The 19,042-nt window shown below is 40.5% G+C and overlaps 1 protein-coding gene across 1 annotated transcript in view; it reads left to right on the top strand.

The window, feature by feature from the left end:
- The window catches only part of CCDC7 (coiled-coil domain containing 7), a 179,993-nt gene extending 169,143 nt beyond the window's left edge, over window positions 1-10,850 (top strand). Inside the window, exons 15-16 of the mRNA XM_036336754.1 lie at window positions 5,634-5,699; window positions 10,608-10,850. Coding sequence (XP_036192647.1) covers window positions 5,634-5,699; window positions 10,608-10,850 — 309 coding nt within the window. The remainder of the gene's footprint in view (window positions 1-5,633; window positions 5,700-10,607) is intronic.
- Window positions 10,851-19,042: the final 8,192 nt, after the last annotated feature.

Genomic DNA, 19,042 nt, shown 5'->3' with positions numbered 1-19,042 from the left:
GATGTGTGTGGGCATCATTTTCTTTTCTTTTTATTATTATTACTAGAGGCCCGGTGCACAAAAATTTGTGCACTCGGGGGGAAAGGAGGGGTCCCTCAGCCCAGCCTGTGCCCTCTCGCAGTCTGAGACCCCTCGGGAGATAATGGCCTGCTGGTTTAGGCCTGCTCCTGGGTGGCAGAGGGCAGGCCCAATCCCTAGGTGCAGCCCCTGGTCTGGCTCAGAGCAGGGCCGATTGGGGAGTTGGGGCACCACCCCCTGTCATGCACAGAGCAGGACAGATCAGGAGGTTGCGATGCCACCCTCAGTCACGCTCAGGGTAGGGCTGATTGGGGGGTTGGGGCGCCGCCCTCTATCACCCACAGAGCAGGGCCAATCAGGGGGTTGGGGCGCCGCCACTCTCACACTCAGGGCAGGGCCGATGGGGAGATTATGGCTCTACCCCGTCACACACAGAACAGGGCCCATGGGGGGGGGAGGGGGTTGGTGCGCCGCACCCTGTCACACACAGAGCCGCAGGGCAATCAGGGGGTTGGGGAGCTCCCCCTATCAGGCACAGAGCAAGGCTGAGCAGGGGGTTGGGGCGCCTTCCCCTGTTACGAACAGAGCAGGGCGGATAGGGGGGTTGTGGCCCCGCCCCCTGTAACACACAGAGCAGCAGGGCGATCGGGGGTTGGGGTGCTCCCCCCTATCAGGCACAGAGCAGGGCCGATCAGGGGGCTGGGGCACCGCCCCCTGTCACACACAGAGCAGGGCCCGTGGGGCGGGGGGGTTGGGGCACCACACCCTGTCACACACAGAGCAGGGCGGATAGGGAGGTTGTGGCCCCGCCCCCTGTCACACACAGAGCCACAGGGCGATCAGGGGGTTTGGGCGCTGCCCCCTGTCACACTGATCCCGGTGCCAGGAGGCCTCGCGGCTCCGCTGATCCTGGTGCTGGGAGGCATATTACCCTTTTACTATATAGGATAGAGGCCTGGTGCATGGTTGGGGGCTGGCTGGTTTGCCCTGAAGGGTGTCCTGGATCAGGGTGGGGGTCCCCACTGGGGTGCCTGGCCAGTCTGGGTGAGGGGCTGAGGGCTGTTTTCAGGTTGGCGGGTGACTGAAGCTCCCAACTGCTCCTTTTTTTCTTTTTCTTTAATTCTGGGCCAGCTTTAGCTCTGACTCCAGCTCTGAGGCCTCTGCTGCTGAAAGCAGGTATCTGGTTTATTTGTGTTCTATAATCGAAACACTGTATCAACTCCAGCTCTGAGATTCCGGCTCACTGAAAGCAGGTTTCTGGGGTTTTGTGTAGCTCAGGGGTGGGCAAACTTTTTGACTTGAGGGCCACAATGGGTTCTTAAACTGGACCGGAAGGCCGGAACAAAAGCATGGATGGAGTGTTTGTGTGAACTAATATAAATTCAAAGTAAACATTATTACATAAAAGGGTACGGTCTTTTTTTTTAATAGTTTTATTCATTTCAAATGGGCCGGATCCGGCCCGCGGTCTGTAGTTTGCCCACAGCTGGTTTAGCTTCTATATTTGTAACTATGTTTCAAACTGCAAGCTCACAGGCCGGCAAGGCAGGTGGAGAATGTTGGTTTCCTCCGTCACTGAAGCAAGCAAGCCTCATGTTAGTTTCAAGCTGCCTGGCTGCGGGCCGCCATCTTGGCTGGCAGTTAATTTGCATATCTCGCTGATTAGCCAATGGGAAGGGTAGCGTATGTACAGCTAATTACCATGTTTCTCTTTTATTAGATAGGATTATTTTATATATTTTTATTGACTTTTTACAGAGAGGAAGATAGAGGGATAGAGAGTTAGAACCACTGATGAGAGAGAAACACCAATCAGCTGCTTCCTGCACATCCCCTACTGGGGATCGGGCCTGCAACCAAGATACATGACCTTGTCCAGAATCAAACCCTGGGACTTTTCAGTCCATGGCCTGACGCTCTATCCACTGAGCCAAACTGGTCAGGGCTCTTTTTATTTTTAAATTTTTATTGTTGAAAGTATTACATAGGTCCTTCTTTTCCCTCCATTAACCTCTTCCAGTCTGCTCCCATCTTGCCCCAGACCCCCTGCCCTCACCACCCCATTGTCTGTGTCCATGGGTTATGCATATATGCATACAACTTCATTGGTCAATCTCTTCCCACCCACCCTCCTTGTTTTACTTTTGAGGTTCAACAGTTTGTTCATGCTTCTATGACTCTGGGTCTACTTTTGATTATCAGTTTATTTGGTTCATTAGACTATTTTCTTTATATATATCAACTTAGAGTTTACTGAACAACTTGAGTAGGTAAATTTCACCAAGTTTAGAAAATTTTCAACTATTTTTTCCAAGCCAACCAATTTTTCTACTCTGTTCTCTCCCTCCCTCTCTGCCTCCCCTGCCCTCAAAGCAATTACTTGTTATTTGATATTATTCCAAATGTTTTTCAGTCTATTCACTTTTTCCCATCATTGTTCTCTTTGTCTTTAGATACATATTTTCTATTGATATATCTTCAAATGATCTCACTCTATACGGCCATATCCAATCTGCTCCCTTGTTCATCCATTCAGTTTTTAAAATCAGATGCTATATTTTCTATACTACAATTTATATTTGGCTGTTTTTAGTTTCTATTTCTATGCTGGGATTTCCATAATTTAATTCATTATGAACATATTTTATTTTGGATACTAGAGTCCCAGTGCACGAAATTTGTGCACCAGGGGAGGGGGTGTGGTCCCTCAGCCCGGCCTGCACCCTCTCCAAATAGGGACCCCTCAGGGGATGACCAACTGCCTCTCGCAATCCTGAACTGCTGGCTCCTAACCACTTGCCTGCCTGCCTGCCTGCCTGATCGCCCCTAACCCTTCTGCTTGCCTGCCTGATTGCCCCTAACCACCTCTGCCTGCCTGATTGCCCCTAACCAACTCTACCTGCCTGATCCCTGCTAACCACTTCTACCTGCCTGCCTGATTGCCCCTAACTTCTCCCCTACCATCCTGATCGCCCCTAACTGCTCCCCTGCTGGCCTGATCACCCCTAACCGCCTCTGCCTTGCCCCACACCCAGGACCCAGGCTTTCCTCCCTCTGGCTGGCTGCAGGCACCCAGGACCCGGGCTGGCTTTGCCTGGGCTGGTTGCAGCTACAGGGGACCTTGGGTGGGTTGCTTCACCCGGGCTTCAGCCTCAGGTACCCAACACCATGGAGTGGGTGGCTTGTCCTTCTCCTGGGCAGCAGCCGCAGGTGCTAGTGCCCAGGACTGTGGGGCAGGAGGCTTATCCCTCTCCTGGGCTGCAGGCACAGGTGCAGCAGCTGGCACCCAGGACTGCAAGGAGGGCAGCTTGTCCCTCTCCCAGGCCATAGCCCTAGCTGCTGGTGCCCGGGATCATGGGGTGTGTCTTGTCCCTCCCCTGGGCCGCAGGCGCAGGCACAGCCACTGGTGCCTAGGACTGCGGGGCAGGCAGTTTGTTCCACTCCCAGGCCACAGCCTGGCTGGTTCCCATTCCTCTGTCTCGCAAGCTCATTTGTGCCTGGCTGATTCCCACTCCTCTCTTGTGAGTTCATTTGTGCCTGGCTGGTCCCCATTCCTCTCTCCCCAGTGTTGAGTGTCTGTGTTATGGTGTGACAGTGTGAGGGCATGATGACCATTTGCATATTAGCTCTTTATTATATAGAATTGTTATAAGAGTTGCTTTACAATTTTTATACTAATTCTAAAATCCAGACTATGTTGGGATCATTCTCTGTGATTGTCTTTTATCTTAAGAGTAAGGATAATTTCCTATTTCTTCAAATGTCAAGTAATTCTAAATTATATTTTGGATATTGGGAATGTCATGTTGAAATTCTGGATTCTGCTATATTCTTGCAATGATTGGTATTATTTTGTTTGTTTTGTTTTAATATACACTGAGTGGCCAGATTATTATGACCACCTGACATTTGTAGGCAAATTAGTCATACACTGCATCGTATGGGATATGGAAGCTGAAGGCCTGTTCAAACACCTTTGCTGTCTGCGGTTACCAAGATAAAATGTCTCCAATTCACACAGGAAGACAAGGATTGGACAGTCGAGCATTGAATAAAAGTCATGTGGTCCGATGAATCATGTTTCCAGTTGCATCATGCAGATGGCAGAGTGAGAATTTGGCGGAAACAGCATGAAAGCATGCACCCCACATGCATGAGTACAACCCTTCAAGCTGGTGGGGGCAGTGTTATGGTTTGGGGCATATTTTCCTGACATGATTTGGACCCTTTAATTCATGTGGAACAATGCCTGAATAGCACAACATACCTAAGTATCATTGCTGATCAGGTTCATCCTATCATGTTGATGGTGTATTCCAATGGAGATGGCTTCTTCCAACAAGACAATGCACCATGTCATGGTGCTCGTATTGTGCAGGAGTGCTTTCAAAAACATGAGGGAGAATTTACCTTGCTTAGGTGCCCCCACAATCACCAGATCTCAATCCAATTGAGCATTTGTGGGATGAAGTTAAAAGAGCCATCAGGCAGCTGGTTCCACAACCATCAAATCTCACAGAACTGGACAGTGTTATTCATCAGGCATGGTGTCAGATTCCTCACGTCATCTTTCAACATCTCGTGGAGTCAATGCCAAGAAGAATCACTGCAGTATTGAAGGCAAAAGGTGGCTCAATGAAGTACTGATGGGGTGGTCATAATAATCTGGCCATTCAGTGTATAATTAACATGATTGGATGAAAAATAAAAATTCTGTGTTTAGGCAGGCGCTCCAATGACATTAAAATTTTTTAATTTTTGCTGAGCTCTTTACATTCTTCCCTATACATATGTGGTTTGGGGGAGATTGGGCACAGATTATGCAAACAGTTTGGGGCTCCTTGTCTCTGGCTTTCTTCTTTGTGTGACTTTCCCCTAACCTTTCTAGTGGTTGTGATTGCCCTGAACTCTGTCCTCTGGTTTGTAAAGTCTAAAAATTAGGCATTCTATCAGTTATTAGGTGCTTTGCCTGGTTCAGCTAGGGCTTGCCCTCAGACTAGGAGCCAAAAACCAACAATCTTAATACTCTTGGTCAACTTCTCTCAAGAATCTATTCAATAATGGGATAGCTTTCAAATGTTAATATTTATATTTTGTTCATAGTTTATGGTGGTTATATATGGCAGGGCTTGTCTAGTAGGAATTTGCTCTGCTATGCCAGAGCAGAATTGGGGACTTTAGGTATGGTTCCTCAAACTTTCTTCCATCTGCTAAAGAATTCTTGATCTATTTCATGTATGATAGAATCCACTCCTCACAAAGTCAGAACTAAGCTTATTTTGTGTTAAGAACAAAGTTGTTTCTTTCTATAAAACTTGAAATGTTTATATTTAAGTATTTTAGGCCTAAAGAAACAGAGAAAAGAAATGTTTAATTTACTCTAGTTATAGTTTGCCAGATTCAAAGTCAAATTGCATATGGAAAATGAATAGGAACTTAAAGCTACAGAAATTATCCACCACTATGACTGTTAAGTATGTAGTAAATGTATATGCTCAAATCATCATCTGGGCTGTATATATGTATTTTAGAAATGTAGTAACTATAATAATAAGTTAATAAAAACAAAAGTACCAAAATAAATACCTCCCTTCTCCCCTTATATTGCATCCTAGAAATCAGCAAATACTCTGGAAACTGAGAACAAAATCCTTCAGGAACAACTCAAACAAGCATTACAGGTAAAGAATATCATGTTCTTTTAAAATTGTTAACAAGTGAAGAAAATATCTATAAAGAGATTTTTTTAAGTTTGAAAATTGAGTTTATTGGGGTGACTCACATTGTTTAATAAAAGTATACAGGTTTTAAAAATGAATAAGTTTGACCTTATTAACTAATAAGTCTGTACTAAGTATTTTTTCCAGTTTTAAAGTGTATTTATTTTACACACTATGAGTATATTAATAAAATTTAACATCACTCATTTTTTCACAACACTGAGAGTTGTATTTTATTCTTTTTAATTAAATTTATTTGGGTGACAGTGATTAATAAGATTATATGTTTCAAATGTATATTTTTGTGATACATGATCTCTATATAATTACATTCTGTACCCACCACCCAAAGTCAAATCACCATATATTATCACCATATATTTGATCCCCTTTACCTTTTATTACATCCCCAACCCCTTCCCTCTGGTAAGCATCTTATGTCTGTGTCTATGAGTTTTTCTTTGTTTTTCTTATTTGTTCATTTGTTCCCTTGTTTTATATCCCACATATGAGTGAAATGATATAGGACTAAACTAGAAATAAACGTAAACATCCTTAATCAAACAAAAGAAATCTATTTCACACTGAGGCAATATTATAAATAAAATACTGTAGTCATTCCAATTGAACTAAGTTAAACGGGATGCTGGCTCTTACTGCTATTTTTCAAATGGTTGCTAAATGACCAAAGAAAGAAGCTACATTTTTATAAGCAGATAGACAAAAATAATATTACTAAAATATTACATAGTTTTCCTTTTGAAAAGTGCAAGAAAAATACACAAATTTGTTATTAATGATATAGTTTAAAAAGGTGGCTGAGGATAAAATAGATAAAAAAGCAACAGTTTTTCTTTTTAGCAGAAGCAGTCATTTAATGACTGTGTTGTACATCCAAAACTAACATAATGTATGTTAACTGTAATTGAAAAGTAAAAATTAAAAAACAATAAAAAGAAAAGAGAAGCAATTATTTAGAAAAATTCTATTCATCATATTAGGATAGCATAATTAACAAAAATATATAGTTTTTTATGAAGAAAAATACACTTTACTGAGAGTATAGGTGAACAGTGAAGAAATTTATATTTTTGGTTTTGAAGCCTCAATATTATAAATAATTTAGTTTTCTACTTTCTCCAAATTGATATACAAACTTAATGCAATTTATGACTAGATTTAAATGGAATTATTTTTGAGCTTAATAGTACTATTATAATAATATATATATAAATAAGAAATTGGTAAATATTTAAAAGAAACAATTAAGGAAGGTTTGCTCATCTAAAAATCAATACATAGCCAAAGCCGGTTTGGCTCAGTGGATAGAGCGTCGGCCTGCGGACTGAAAGGTCCCAGGTTCGATTCCGGTCAAGGGCATGTACCTGGGTTGCGGGCATATCCCCGGCGGGGGATGTGCAGGAGGCAGCTGATCGATGTTTCTCTCTCATCGATGTTTCTAGCTCTCTATCTCTCTCCCTTCCTCTCTGTAAAAAATCAATAAAATATATTTTAAAAAAAAATCAATACATAAATCAATATATAATGTAAAACTACAATAGCTAAAGCAATGTGGCTCTGGATTTGGTATTGGATAGAAGAAACAGTTGGTAACAATTACCTGGTCTTGGATAGAGCAAGGTTTTCTAAGCATTCTACTACAAAGAAACATGTTAATATACTTATATATTTAACTATATACACTTAAAACATTTAATGGTAAAAGGTATGAGATATGAAGATAAATGGGAGATTTTTTACACTTGATCTTCGCCAAAAGGCCGAGAAGTGATAAAAATGGGAGATTTTTTACATAATCTATTAGTATAGATTCTATACTAATAAAAGGGTAATATGCTAATGAGACCAGGGCAACCGGACATCATCCGGATGTCCAACTTCCTTCTGGACAAAGCCACGGTGGCAGGGGCCAAGGCAGAGGTGTTTAGGGGTGATCAGGCCAGCAGGGGAGCAAGCAGTTAGGGGCAATCAGGCCAGCAGGGGAGGGCAGTTGGGGGCAATCAGGCAGGCAGACAGGTGAGCTGTTAGGAGCCAGCGGTTCCGGATTGCAAGAGGGATGCCGGTTTAGGCCCAATCCCGGCAGTTGGACATCCCCCAGTGGCTCCTGGATTGGAGAGGATGCAGGCTGGGCTGAGGGACACACACCTCTGGTGCACGAATTTCATGCACCGGGCCTCTAGTCTATAATAATAAAAGCATAATATGCTCATTAGACTGGACAATTCTTCTGCATATTCTTCCAGACGACCTTCCAGGTGAAGCTGGGGCTGTGAGGGCTGAGGCAAGCCACCGCGGCTGCAAGGGCCAAGCCCCTTGCACAAATTTTGTGCATCGGGCCTCTAGTATTTTATAAATCTAAAAGAAATATAGACAAGGGACAAAAATATGCAAGTTATAACTTAGAAGCACACATGCCCAATAAATGAATACTAGTGTATTCAACCTCACTTTTTTTTCAAATAATTGCAATTGCAAATAAGGAAATATATGGTGATGGAAGATGATTTGACTTTGAGTGGTTGGGACACAATACCATATACAAATCATGTATCATAATAATGTACACTTAAAGCCTGTATAATCTTAACCAACGTCACCCCAATATATTTAATGAAAAAAAAATAACAATGGGATAGATTTTTAACTTGTCATTTTGTCAAAACTTAAAAAGCAGAAAAATCTAATGTTTGTGACTATGTGCAGAAGTGAGCAATCTTTCACATACTTCTGTTAGTGTGAATTGATTCTTTCTTGAAGAAAACATATAGCAAAAGTCTTGGAAACACATATCTTTTTCATTGAACAGTTCCTCTTCTAAAAATGTATTGTAAGGAAGAAAAAAGTGTACGGAGACTTTTTACAAGTATGTATAATATAAAATTTTTAATAGGAAAATATTTAAAATTACCAATCTTTGATAAAAAATTATTACATAAATTAAGGAATAGTATTATTATATATTATCTTAGCTATATTATTATTATTAGGTATATAATTATTATTTTTAGATATATTATTAAGATATATTGTCTTAGCTATTTTGATTACTTACATGTTTATTGTCATGGAAACCTATCTATGGCATTATATAATAAAAAGGTTGTGTTATGTGAGTATGTATAGTATGTTGTTAAATATAAATAAATATTTAAAATACACATATGCATTATTTATAATTATAAATAATGAAAAAGGATATACATTGAAATGTTGACAGTGACTTTTCTGTCTGTGGTGAGATTATTTGTAAGCTTAATTTTGTCAATCTATAGTCTTTCATACAAACTAATTTTTGTTGTTGTTAATCCTCACCCGAGGATGTTTCTCCATTGATTTTTAGGGAGAGTGGAAGAGAGGAGGAAAGACAGAAACATTGATGTGACAGAAACACATTGATTGGTTGCCTCCTGCACGAGCCCTGACCAGGGCCCAGGCCGGGGAGGAGCCTGCAACCAAGGTACGTGTCTTTGACCGTAATCGAACTTGGGACCTGTTGGTCTGCAGGCAATGCTCTGTCCACTGAGCAAAACTGGCTAGGGCCAAAACAATATTTTAAAGAAAAATTTTATTCTAGAAACAACAAATTATTTATTTTTTACATTTTATTTTTTTAGATAGGTACTATCATGGTTACAATTCAGCAATTTGTATAATGTATATCTTTTTTTTAAAAAAAATATATTTCTTCATTGATTTCAGAGAGGAAGGGAGGAGAGAGAGATAGAAACATCAATGATGAGAGAGAATCATTGATTGGCTGCCTCCTGCACACCCCCTACTGGGGATTGAGCCTGCAACCCAGGTATGTGCCCTTGGCTGGAATCAAACCTGGGACCCTTCAGTCCACAGGCTGATGCTCTATCCACGGAGCCAAGCTGGGTAGGGCTATTATGTATATCTTTTATTAACTTTTATTGTACCTATATAATAATTATAGCTTTTACAAAATAAGAGCTGATTTTCTTCTTTTTTATTGCTGAATAGTATTCTATTGTATAAATGTATCATAGCCTTTTATATCCACTCATCTACTGATGGGCACTTGGGCTGCTTCCAAATTTTGACTATTGTTGAATAATGCTGCAATGAACATAGGGGTGCATATATTTTTGAGTTAGTGTTTTAGGTTTCTTTGAATATATTCCAAGAAGTGGAATTTCTGGGTCATGAGGCAGTTCCTTTTTTAATTTTTTGAGGTAACTCCATACCACTTTCCACAGTGGCTGTGCCAATCTGCATTCCCAACAACAGTGCAGTAGGGTTCCACATCCTTACCAACACTTGTTTGTTGATCTATTAACGGTAGCCATTCTGAAACCTGTATAATTTTATTAACCAATGTCACCACAATAAATTTAATAAAAAAGAAAAGAAATAAGAGCACTAAAAACTCCTGGATATAAAAATAGCTCTAAAATGGAAGAAGATTTTCATAGTTTAAATCAGGGGTGGGCAAACTTTTTGACTGGAGGACCACAATGGGTTCTTAAACTGGACCGGAGGGCCGGAACAAAAGCATGGATGGAGTGTTTGTGTGAACTAATATAAATTCAAAGTAAACATCATTACATAAAAAGGTACGGTCTTTTTTTTTTTTAGTTTTATTCATTTCAAACGGGCCGGATCCGGCCCGTGGGCCGTAGTTTGCCCATGGCTGGTTTATATGAAACTGAGGATCTATTAAACTATGGATTATATCAGTGATTTAACTTAGGTTCCTTCAACTCAGTAAAAATAAAATTGAGAGGTAATATGGGTATGAATATATGCATATTTTTGAAAGTTGCAATATTGGCAGGAAAATGTCACAGAAGTAACACTTGATAAATGGTTACTTTTTTCAAATAGGAAGCTGAAAAAGCTAAGCATCAACTAAAGTATTTCCTAAATCAAGGGGAGTTACTTAAAAGTGACAGGAAAACCAAGACAACAATGGAAAGGAGTACAAGTGACACACAAGTTAAAGTTGTAGATTCAACATCTCTACCATTGGAGAGAGAAACAAGAAAAATACAAATTGCAGATTTAAGTGGACAAAAGACAAATGCTAAAATCCAAGAATATCCACAGGTAAAGAAATACTCAAAATAAAGATAGTAATATGTGCTGTTAGAATTCAATCTTATTATTATTTGCATTATTTAATTCTACTTTTAAAAATTCTCTATGCCTTTTCTTTGCTTGGATTTTTTTCCTTTTATTATCTGGGTAAATAATTCATTATTATCTTTAATATAAATGTAAAAATTAGGTATGTATTGATTTTGTGATTAATTTTTTATTGATTTTAGAGAAAGAGGAGGGGGAGAGATAGAGAGAGGGAGAGAGATACATCAATTGGTTGCCTCCCACACGTGTTCTGACCAGGCTCGAACCTGCAAACCTGGGTATGTGTCCTGACTGGATGAACCTGTGATCGTTTGGTGCATGGGACAATGTTCCAACCAACTGAGCCATACCTGCCAGGGCTTGTGATTAATTTTTTAGACAGTCAAGTGTTGACATTTTATTTTCCAGATAGTTATTTCAATACAGGCTAGTCATATATAAAATATTGTTTAATGCATTTATTTATTTTTAAATTGAGCTATTATTGACATTTATTAGTTTCTGGTATATAATATAATGGTTTGACATTGCATATTTTGCAAAATTATTAGCACAAGATGTCTATTTAACATCTGTCACCACACCTAGTTACAAAATTTTTTTCTTATGATGAGAATTTTAAGATTTTACTGCCTTAGAAACTTTCAAATATGCAATACAGTATTATCCTCTCTAATAATAGACAAACATGGCAATTGACTGTACCTTCGCTATGCCTCCCATTGGCTAATCAGCGTGATATGCAAATTAACCACCAACAAAGATAGCAGCTAATTAGCATACTGCAGGCAGGGCGGGACAGCAGGAGCTGCCAGCGCGAGCCACCATCCAGGCTCCTGTGTGTGACCGCCTGCCTGCCTGCCGCCCGTGATCAGATCCGATCCCGGGCCGCAGGCCGGCCCAGAAGCCACCTGATATGGCAGTAACTCTATCAGTAAGCACTCTGAAAGTCAGTGGCATAAATGCACCAATTAAAAGACAGATTATGAGGGTGAATCAACAAGAAGACCCACTTTAAATATAAAGACACATATAGATTAAAAGTAAACGAATTAAGCTGCAGCCTGTTTTGCTTAGTTGATAGAGCATTAGCCCATGGACTGAAGGGCCCCAGGTTGGATTCCAGTCAAGGGCATGTACCTCAGTTGCTGGCTTGATCCCCAGTTCCTATCAGAGCATGTGCAGGAGGCAACCAATCAATGTGTCTCTCTCCCTTTCCCATCACTCTCTCTAAAATTCAATGGAAAAATATCCTTGGGTGAAGATTAACAAAAACAAAGTAAATGGATTAAGTAACATTAAAGAGATTATAAGAAAAATACATTCCAAATTTTGTTAGTTGTATAATGGTTACGTTTAAATTATCAACACCTAAGAAATTGGGTGAAGGGTACATATAATATGCTGTAGTATTTTACAGATTTTTTTTTACATGTATGAGATTATTTCAAATTAAAATATTAAAAATTAAAAATTAATAAAATATTAATTGAAATGTGTATGCATTACATGAAAAATCTCCTAATTGCTTCCAGCATAATTTATTAAATTGTGCTAAAATTTACAAGGGTTCAATTAAAAGATATCTTAATTCTAAATGATATAATATAAAATATAAAATAGTGCAGTTATAAGCAATTACCTGAAAATAAAAATTTAAAGAAGTGAATTTAAAGAAGGGATTACCCAAAGAAAATATATTCACAACCCATGGACACAGACAACAGTATGGTGAGGGCCAGAGAGAAGTGGCGGGCAAGAGCTGGGTAGAGGGGGCAAAAGGGGGGAAATAGGGACAACCTATATCCTATATAATAAAAGGCTAATATGCAAATTGTCCCATTGACCAGATGTTGGACTGGGAATTCGACTAGGGGGTGGGGCCAGCTGGCCAACCTCCCACAGCTCCCCCCGCCAGCCCTGAGATTGGTCCTCCCACCTTCATTGGGGGTGGGCCTGGCAGGCCAACCTCCTGCGTTCCCTCCCCAAGCTGGCCCATGCTGATTGGCCCCAATCAGGGCCAGACCCCACCTGTGCATGAATTTGTGCACTAGATCTCTAGTAATAACAATAAAAGGCTAATATGCAAATTGACTAAAAGGCAGAATGACCGGTTGCTATGATGCGCACTGGCCACCAGGGGGCAGACGCTCAATTCAGGAGCTGCTCCCTGGTGGTCAGTGCACTTCCATATGGGGAGTGCCACTCAGCCAGAAGCTGGCTCATGGCTGGCCAGCGCAGAGGTGGTGGCAGGAGCTTCCCCCACCTCCATGGCAGCACTAAGAATGTCCAATTAACGGTTTAGACCTGATCCCTTGGGGGCCTAAGCCTGGTTTATAGTTGTTCATATGGAAAATAATAATCCTATCTAATAATAGGCAAACATGGTAATTGACCATACCTTCGCTATGCCTCCCTTTGGCTAATCAGCAAGATGTGCAAATTAACCCAACCAAGATGGCAGCCAGCAGCCACTCAGCTGAAGCGAGCAGGAGGCTTGCTTGCTCCAGTGATGAAGGAAGACAAGGTTCCCCGCCTGCCACGGCCCTGCTCTGAGCTCCTAAAGCAACAAAGTTTTAATTATAGAAGCTAAACAAACCCCAGATACCTGCTTTCAGCAGGCCATGGCCACAGAGCTGGAGCGAGCAGGAGCCTGGCTCTCAGCTCCAGTGATGGCAACAAAGTTTCAATTATAGAAGGTAAATAAATCCCAGAATAAAAAGAAAAGAAAAAAAGGAAAGGCTGGGAGCTTCAGTTGCTGTCCAGCTTGAAAACGGCCCTCAGTCCCTCACCCAGACTGGCCAGGCACCCCAGTGGGGACCCCCACTCTAAAGGGGGTGTGGCCATCCTGAAAACAGCCATCAGCCCCTCATCCAGGCTGTCCAGGCATCCCAGTGGGGACACCCACCTTGAAGGGGGTGTGACCAGCTGCAAACAGCCATCAGCCCCTCACCCAGGCTGGCCAGGCACCCCAGCGGGACCCCCACCCTGATCTGGGACACCCTTCAGGGCAAACCAGCCAGCCCCCACCCGTGCACCAGGCCTCTATCCTATATAGTAAAAGGGTAATATGCAAACTGACCCTAACAGCAGAACAACTGGGAATGACTGGTCATTATGACACACACTGACCACCAGAGGGCAGACACTCCATTCAGGAGCTGCCCTCTGGTGGTCAGTGCGCTCCCACATGGGGGAACTCTGCTCAGCCACAAGCCAGGCTGATGGCTGCCAGTACAGCGGTGGTGGTGGGAACCTCTCCTGCCTCCTCAGCAGCGCTAAGGATTTCCAACTGCAGCTTAGGTCTGCTCCCTGCGGCAAGTGGACATTCCCCAACGGCTGCCGGGCTGCCAGAGGGATGTCTGATTGCCAACTTAGGCCCAGTCTCCTGAGGAGCAGGCCTAAGCCAGCAGGTGGTCATCCCCCGAGGGGTCCCAGACTGCGAGAGGGCACAGGCCTGCTTGAGGGACCACCCCCCCCCCCCGCCCGAGTGCACACATTTTTGTGCACCAGGCCTCTAGTCTATAATAATAAAAGCATAATATGCTAATTAGACTGGACAGCCAAACGACCTTCCGGACAACCTTCCGGAAAAGCTGGGGCTGTGAGAACCGAGCCTAGCTGCCACAGCTGCAAGGGCCAGGCCCATTGCACGAATTTCATGCTTCAGGCCTCTAGTTAGTAAATAATAGTGCAAGGTAACTTGTGTTTCACATACTCACAACTATAAACCTACTTTTGCCCACCTGTATGTCACAGGTTCTTTATTCATTCATCCATCTATGTACACTTAGTTTGTTAGCTATTGTAAATAATGGTGCGATGAACATGGTGAATATATTTTTCTGATGTAGTATTTTTTTCTTTGAGAGCTTGTTTGGAGGTTCTAGCAGGAGAGTGCAGCTACTCATATGCCCTTGACTGAAGACTGGTCCTCTCTTCGGGAAGGCTGCACATGGATAGGTGAGGGAGGCAGGGGACACCCACCTAGCCAGCCATATTAGCCTAATCAACCCTGGCGATCAATGGGGTGACAGATGTTGCAACCAGATTGTCCTCACATCCAGTATTTTTGTTTTCTTTGGATAAGTGGAATTGTTATGTCATGTAGTAGTTCTATTGTTTTTTTAGGAACTTCCATACTGTTTTTAACAGTGGCCATGCTAATGTATATTGCCACCAACAGCACATATGTTATCAATGAGCCCGATAGTAACCATAAAGCAAATAAAAAACTATAAAAGGTAATGAAAGGAATCTAAACCTAACATTACAGAAAATCATGAAGCCACTAGGAAAGAAAGCAACAGAAGTAGAAAGGAACGGAGAGGAACTACAGAACAGCCAGAAAAAAACACAAAATGTCAATAACTAAATAATTTGGACTAAATTCTTCAATCAAAACACATAGGTTGCCTAATATATAAAAATGCAAGACCTGTCTATGTACCCATCTATATGCAGATGTTAAGACACACACACCTGAAAGTGAAAAAATAGGAAAAAAGATATTTCATGCAAATGGAAACCAAAAAAGCTGGAGTAGCTATACTTACATCAGAGAAAATGGACTTTAAAATAAAGACTGTAATAAAAGACAAACATGAGCATTACATAATGATAAAAGAGCCAATCCAAAAAGAGATGATACATTTGTAAATATTTATGTATGCAACATAGGAGCACCTATGTAATAACAAAAATATTAACATACCTAAAGGGAGAAATTGACAGCAATACAATAATGTTGGGGGGACTTTAATATTCCACTTACATCAATGGATAGATTATCTAGACAGAAGATCAATGAGGAAACTTTGGCCTTAAATAACACTTTAGACCAGATGGGTTTACTAAACATATGAGAGAATTTCATCAAAGCAGCAGACTAAACATGCTTCTCACATGCACATGAAAATTTTCCAAGATAGATCATTTGCTAGGCCACAAAATAAGTCTCAATAAATTTAAGATTAAAATCATATAAATCTTCTCTGAACATATTGATATTAAACTGGGAATCAGTTACAAGAAGAAACTGGAAAATCCTAACTATTAAAGAGCTAATAGGCAAATGGTCATCACGCCCTCACACCCTCATGCCCTTGTGCCTTCGCGCTGTGGCCGGGGGACCTGAGGCTGTGACCCCCATCCTGGCATTAGGACCGGGGGACCTGAGGCCAGGCCAGGGGACCTGAGGCCATGCCCCCTGCCTTGGCACTGGGGGACCTGAGGTCATGCTCCTCACCCTGGCACTGGGGTTGGGGGACCTGAGGCTGGTCCAGGGGACCTGAGGTGTGCCCCCTACCCTAGCATGGGGATCCGGGGGACCTGAGGCCATGCCCCCCACCTGGCGCTGAGCCGGGCAACCTGAGGCTGTGCCTCACGTGATTTTGAGGCATGAACGGTTGGGCAGGAACTTGACTCTGGGTCCTGCAGCGTACCCCAGACTCTGACAGGAGGGAGATTTTCATATACATTTTACTAATTTTCTTTCATCTCTAACACTTTTATTATAGAGAAAAGGCAGATTGCAATATTAAAATATTTCCTCTAATTCCCTTTTAATGTGCATGAATTTTGTGCACTGGACCACTAGTTATTAATATGTGAGGATTTAAAAAAAATGCCACCAAAAAGACAATGAGTTAACAAGGACATCAAATGAAAGTAGAAATACAACCCACTAAAATATGTGGCATGCAGCAAAAGCAGTTCTTTTTTATAGGAGCATTTTCTGATATAATCTTTTTTTTCTGATATGTTTATTTTTTTTCAAAAGCAGTTCTAAAAATGAAGTTTATAGCAATGCAGACCTAAATCACACAAACAGAAAAAAGTCAGCTAAGCAATCTAACCTTATATCTAAAGAATCTAGAAAAAGAATAAAAAACAAAGCCCAAAGTTAGTAGAAGAAAGGAAATAAGAAATAAAGATAAGAGCAGAAATAAATAAAATATAGACTTAAGAGACAATAGAAAAGATTAGTGAAATAAAACTGGTTATATGAAAGGATAAACAGAACTGACAAAACTTTAGCTAGACTCATTAAGAAAAAAGGACACAAATGAATAAATCAGAAATAAAAGAGAAGTTACAACTGATTATCAAAGAAACACAAAGGATTAAAAGATACTACCTTGAACAATCATATGCCAACAAAATGGACAACCTACAAGAAATGAATAAGATGAGGATCAAGACAAGGATGCCCACTCCTACCACTTTTATTTAACACAGTATTAGAAGTCCTATCTAGAGTTATTAGGCAGGAAACAGAAATAAAGGGAATCTAAATGGGAAAGGAAGAGGCAAAACTGTCACTATTTCAGATGGCATGATTTTTTATATTGAAAACTATAAAGACCCCACCAAAAACTGTTGAAAGTAATATATTCAGTAAATTTTGAGGAACAAAATCAGTATATAAAAATCTGTTGTGCTTTTGTATATAGCCAACAATCTTCAGAAAGTGAAATTAAGATATTCTGAGAAATGGGATGACTGAATCAAATGGGAGTTCCATTTTTAATTTTGTGTGGAAACTTCATACTGTTTTCCACAATGGCTGCACCAGTCTACATTCACACCAACAGTGTACTAGGGTTGCCTTTTCTCCACAACATCTCTAACAGTTGTCGTTGGTTGATTTGCAGATGATAGCCATTCTGATGGGTGTGAGGTGATATTTCATCATTGTTTTGATTTGCATCTCTCCGATGATTAGTAACTTCGAGCTTTTTTTCATATGTCTCTTGGCTTTCTGGATGTATGCTTTGGAGAAGTGTCTATTTAGGCCCTTAGCCTAGTTTTTAATTGGATTGTTTATCTTCCTTTTGTTAATTTGTATGAGTTCCCTATAAACTTTGGAGCTTACCCTCTTATCAGATGTATCATTTGCAAATATGTTCTCCTATGTATTGGGGTTTCTTGTTATTTTGATGATAGTTCTTTTTCAGTGTAGAAGATTTTTATTTTCATGTAGTCCCATTTGTTTATTTTATCCTTAGTTTCCATTATTCTAGGAGATGTATCGGTAACTATATTGCTATGAGAGATGTCTGAGATTTGGTGCCTACTGTTTCTTGTAGGACTTTTATGGTTTCATGTATTACATTTAAGTCTTTCATCCATTTTGAATTTATTCTTGTGTGTGGTATAAGTTGGTGGTCTAGTTTAATTTTTTTGTATATACCTGTCCAATTTTTCCAACACCTTATTGAAAAGACTGTCTCTGCTCCAATGTATGCTCTTGCCTCCTTTGTTAAATATTAATTGAGCATAGTGGCTTGGGTAGATTCTGGGTTCTCTGTTCTATTCCATTGATCTATATGCCTGTTCTTGTGCCAATACCAGGCTCTTTTGAATACAGTGGCTTTGTAGTACAACTTGATAACTGGTATTGTGATTCCTCTAACTTTATTCTCAAGACACTTCTCCAAAGTGGACATATAGGAAACCAAGAAGCATATGAAAAAATGCTCAAAGTTACTAATCATCTGAGAGTTGCAAATCAAAACATCAATGAAATATCATCTCACACCCGTCAGAATGGGTATCATCAACAAATCAACCAACAACAAGTGTTGGGGATGTTGTGGAGAAAAGGGAAACCTAGTACACTAATATGGCAATGCAGACTGGTGTAGCCACTGTGGAAAACAGTATAGAGTTTCCTCAAGAAATTAAAAATGTCTTGTAGTTTTCAGTGTATAGGGCCTTCACATCCTTTGTTAAGTTTATCCATAGGTATTTTATCCTTTTTGTTGTAAATAGTATTTTTAAAATTTCTTTTTCTGAACTTTCATTATTAGTATATAGAAATGCAATGGATTTTTATACATTAATTTTGTATCCTGCAACTTTACTGTATTTGTTTATTGTTTCAAATAGTTATTTGTGGTGGAGTTTTTAGATTTTTCTATATAAAGAATCATGTCATCTGAAAAAAATAACTTTTTTCATTTCCAATTTGGTTTGGGTGAGGTAGAAGGGGATAAAGGAAGTCAAAATATATGGAGATGGAAGGAGACTTGACTTGAGATGTTGAACACAAAATGCAATATACAGATAAAGTACTATAAAATTTTAAACTTGTTTTCTTATTAACCAATGTCAACCCAATGAAGTTAATCTATCCTAATAAAAGCTTAGGTGGTCCTTGCACCCTCACA

The sequence above is a fragment of the Myotis myotis genome, unplaced genomic scaffold (genome assembly GCF_014108235.1).
Source record: "Myotis myotis isolate mMyoMyo1 unplaced genomic scaffold, mMyoMyo1.p scaffold_m19_p_1, whole genome shotgun sequence".
NCBI classification, from domain to species: Eukaryota; Metazoa; Chordata; class Mammalia; order Chiroptera; family Vespertilionidae; genus Myotis; species Myotis myotis.
Note: the sequence above shows the minus strand (reverse complement) of the source record. Positions and strands in the feature narration are given on the sequence as shown.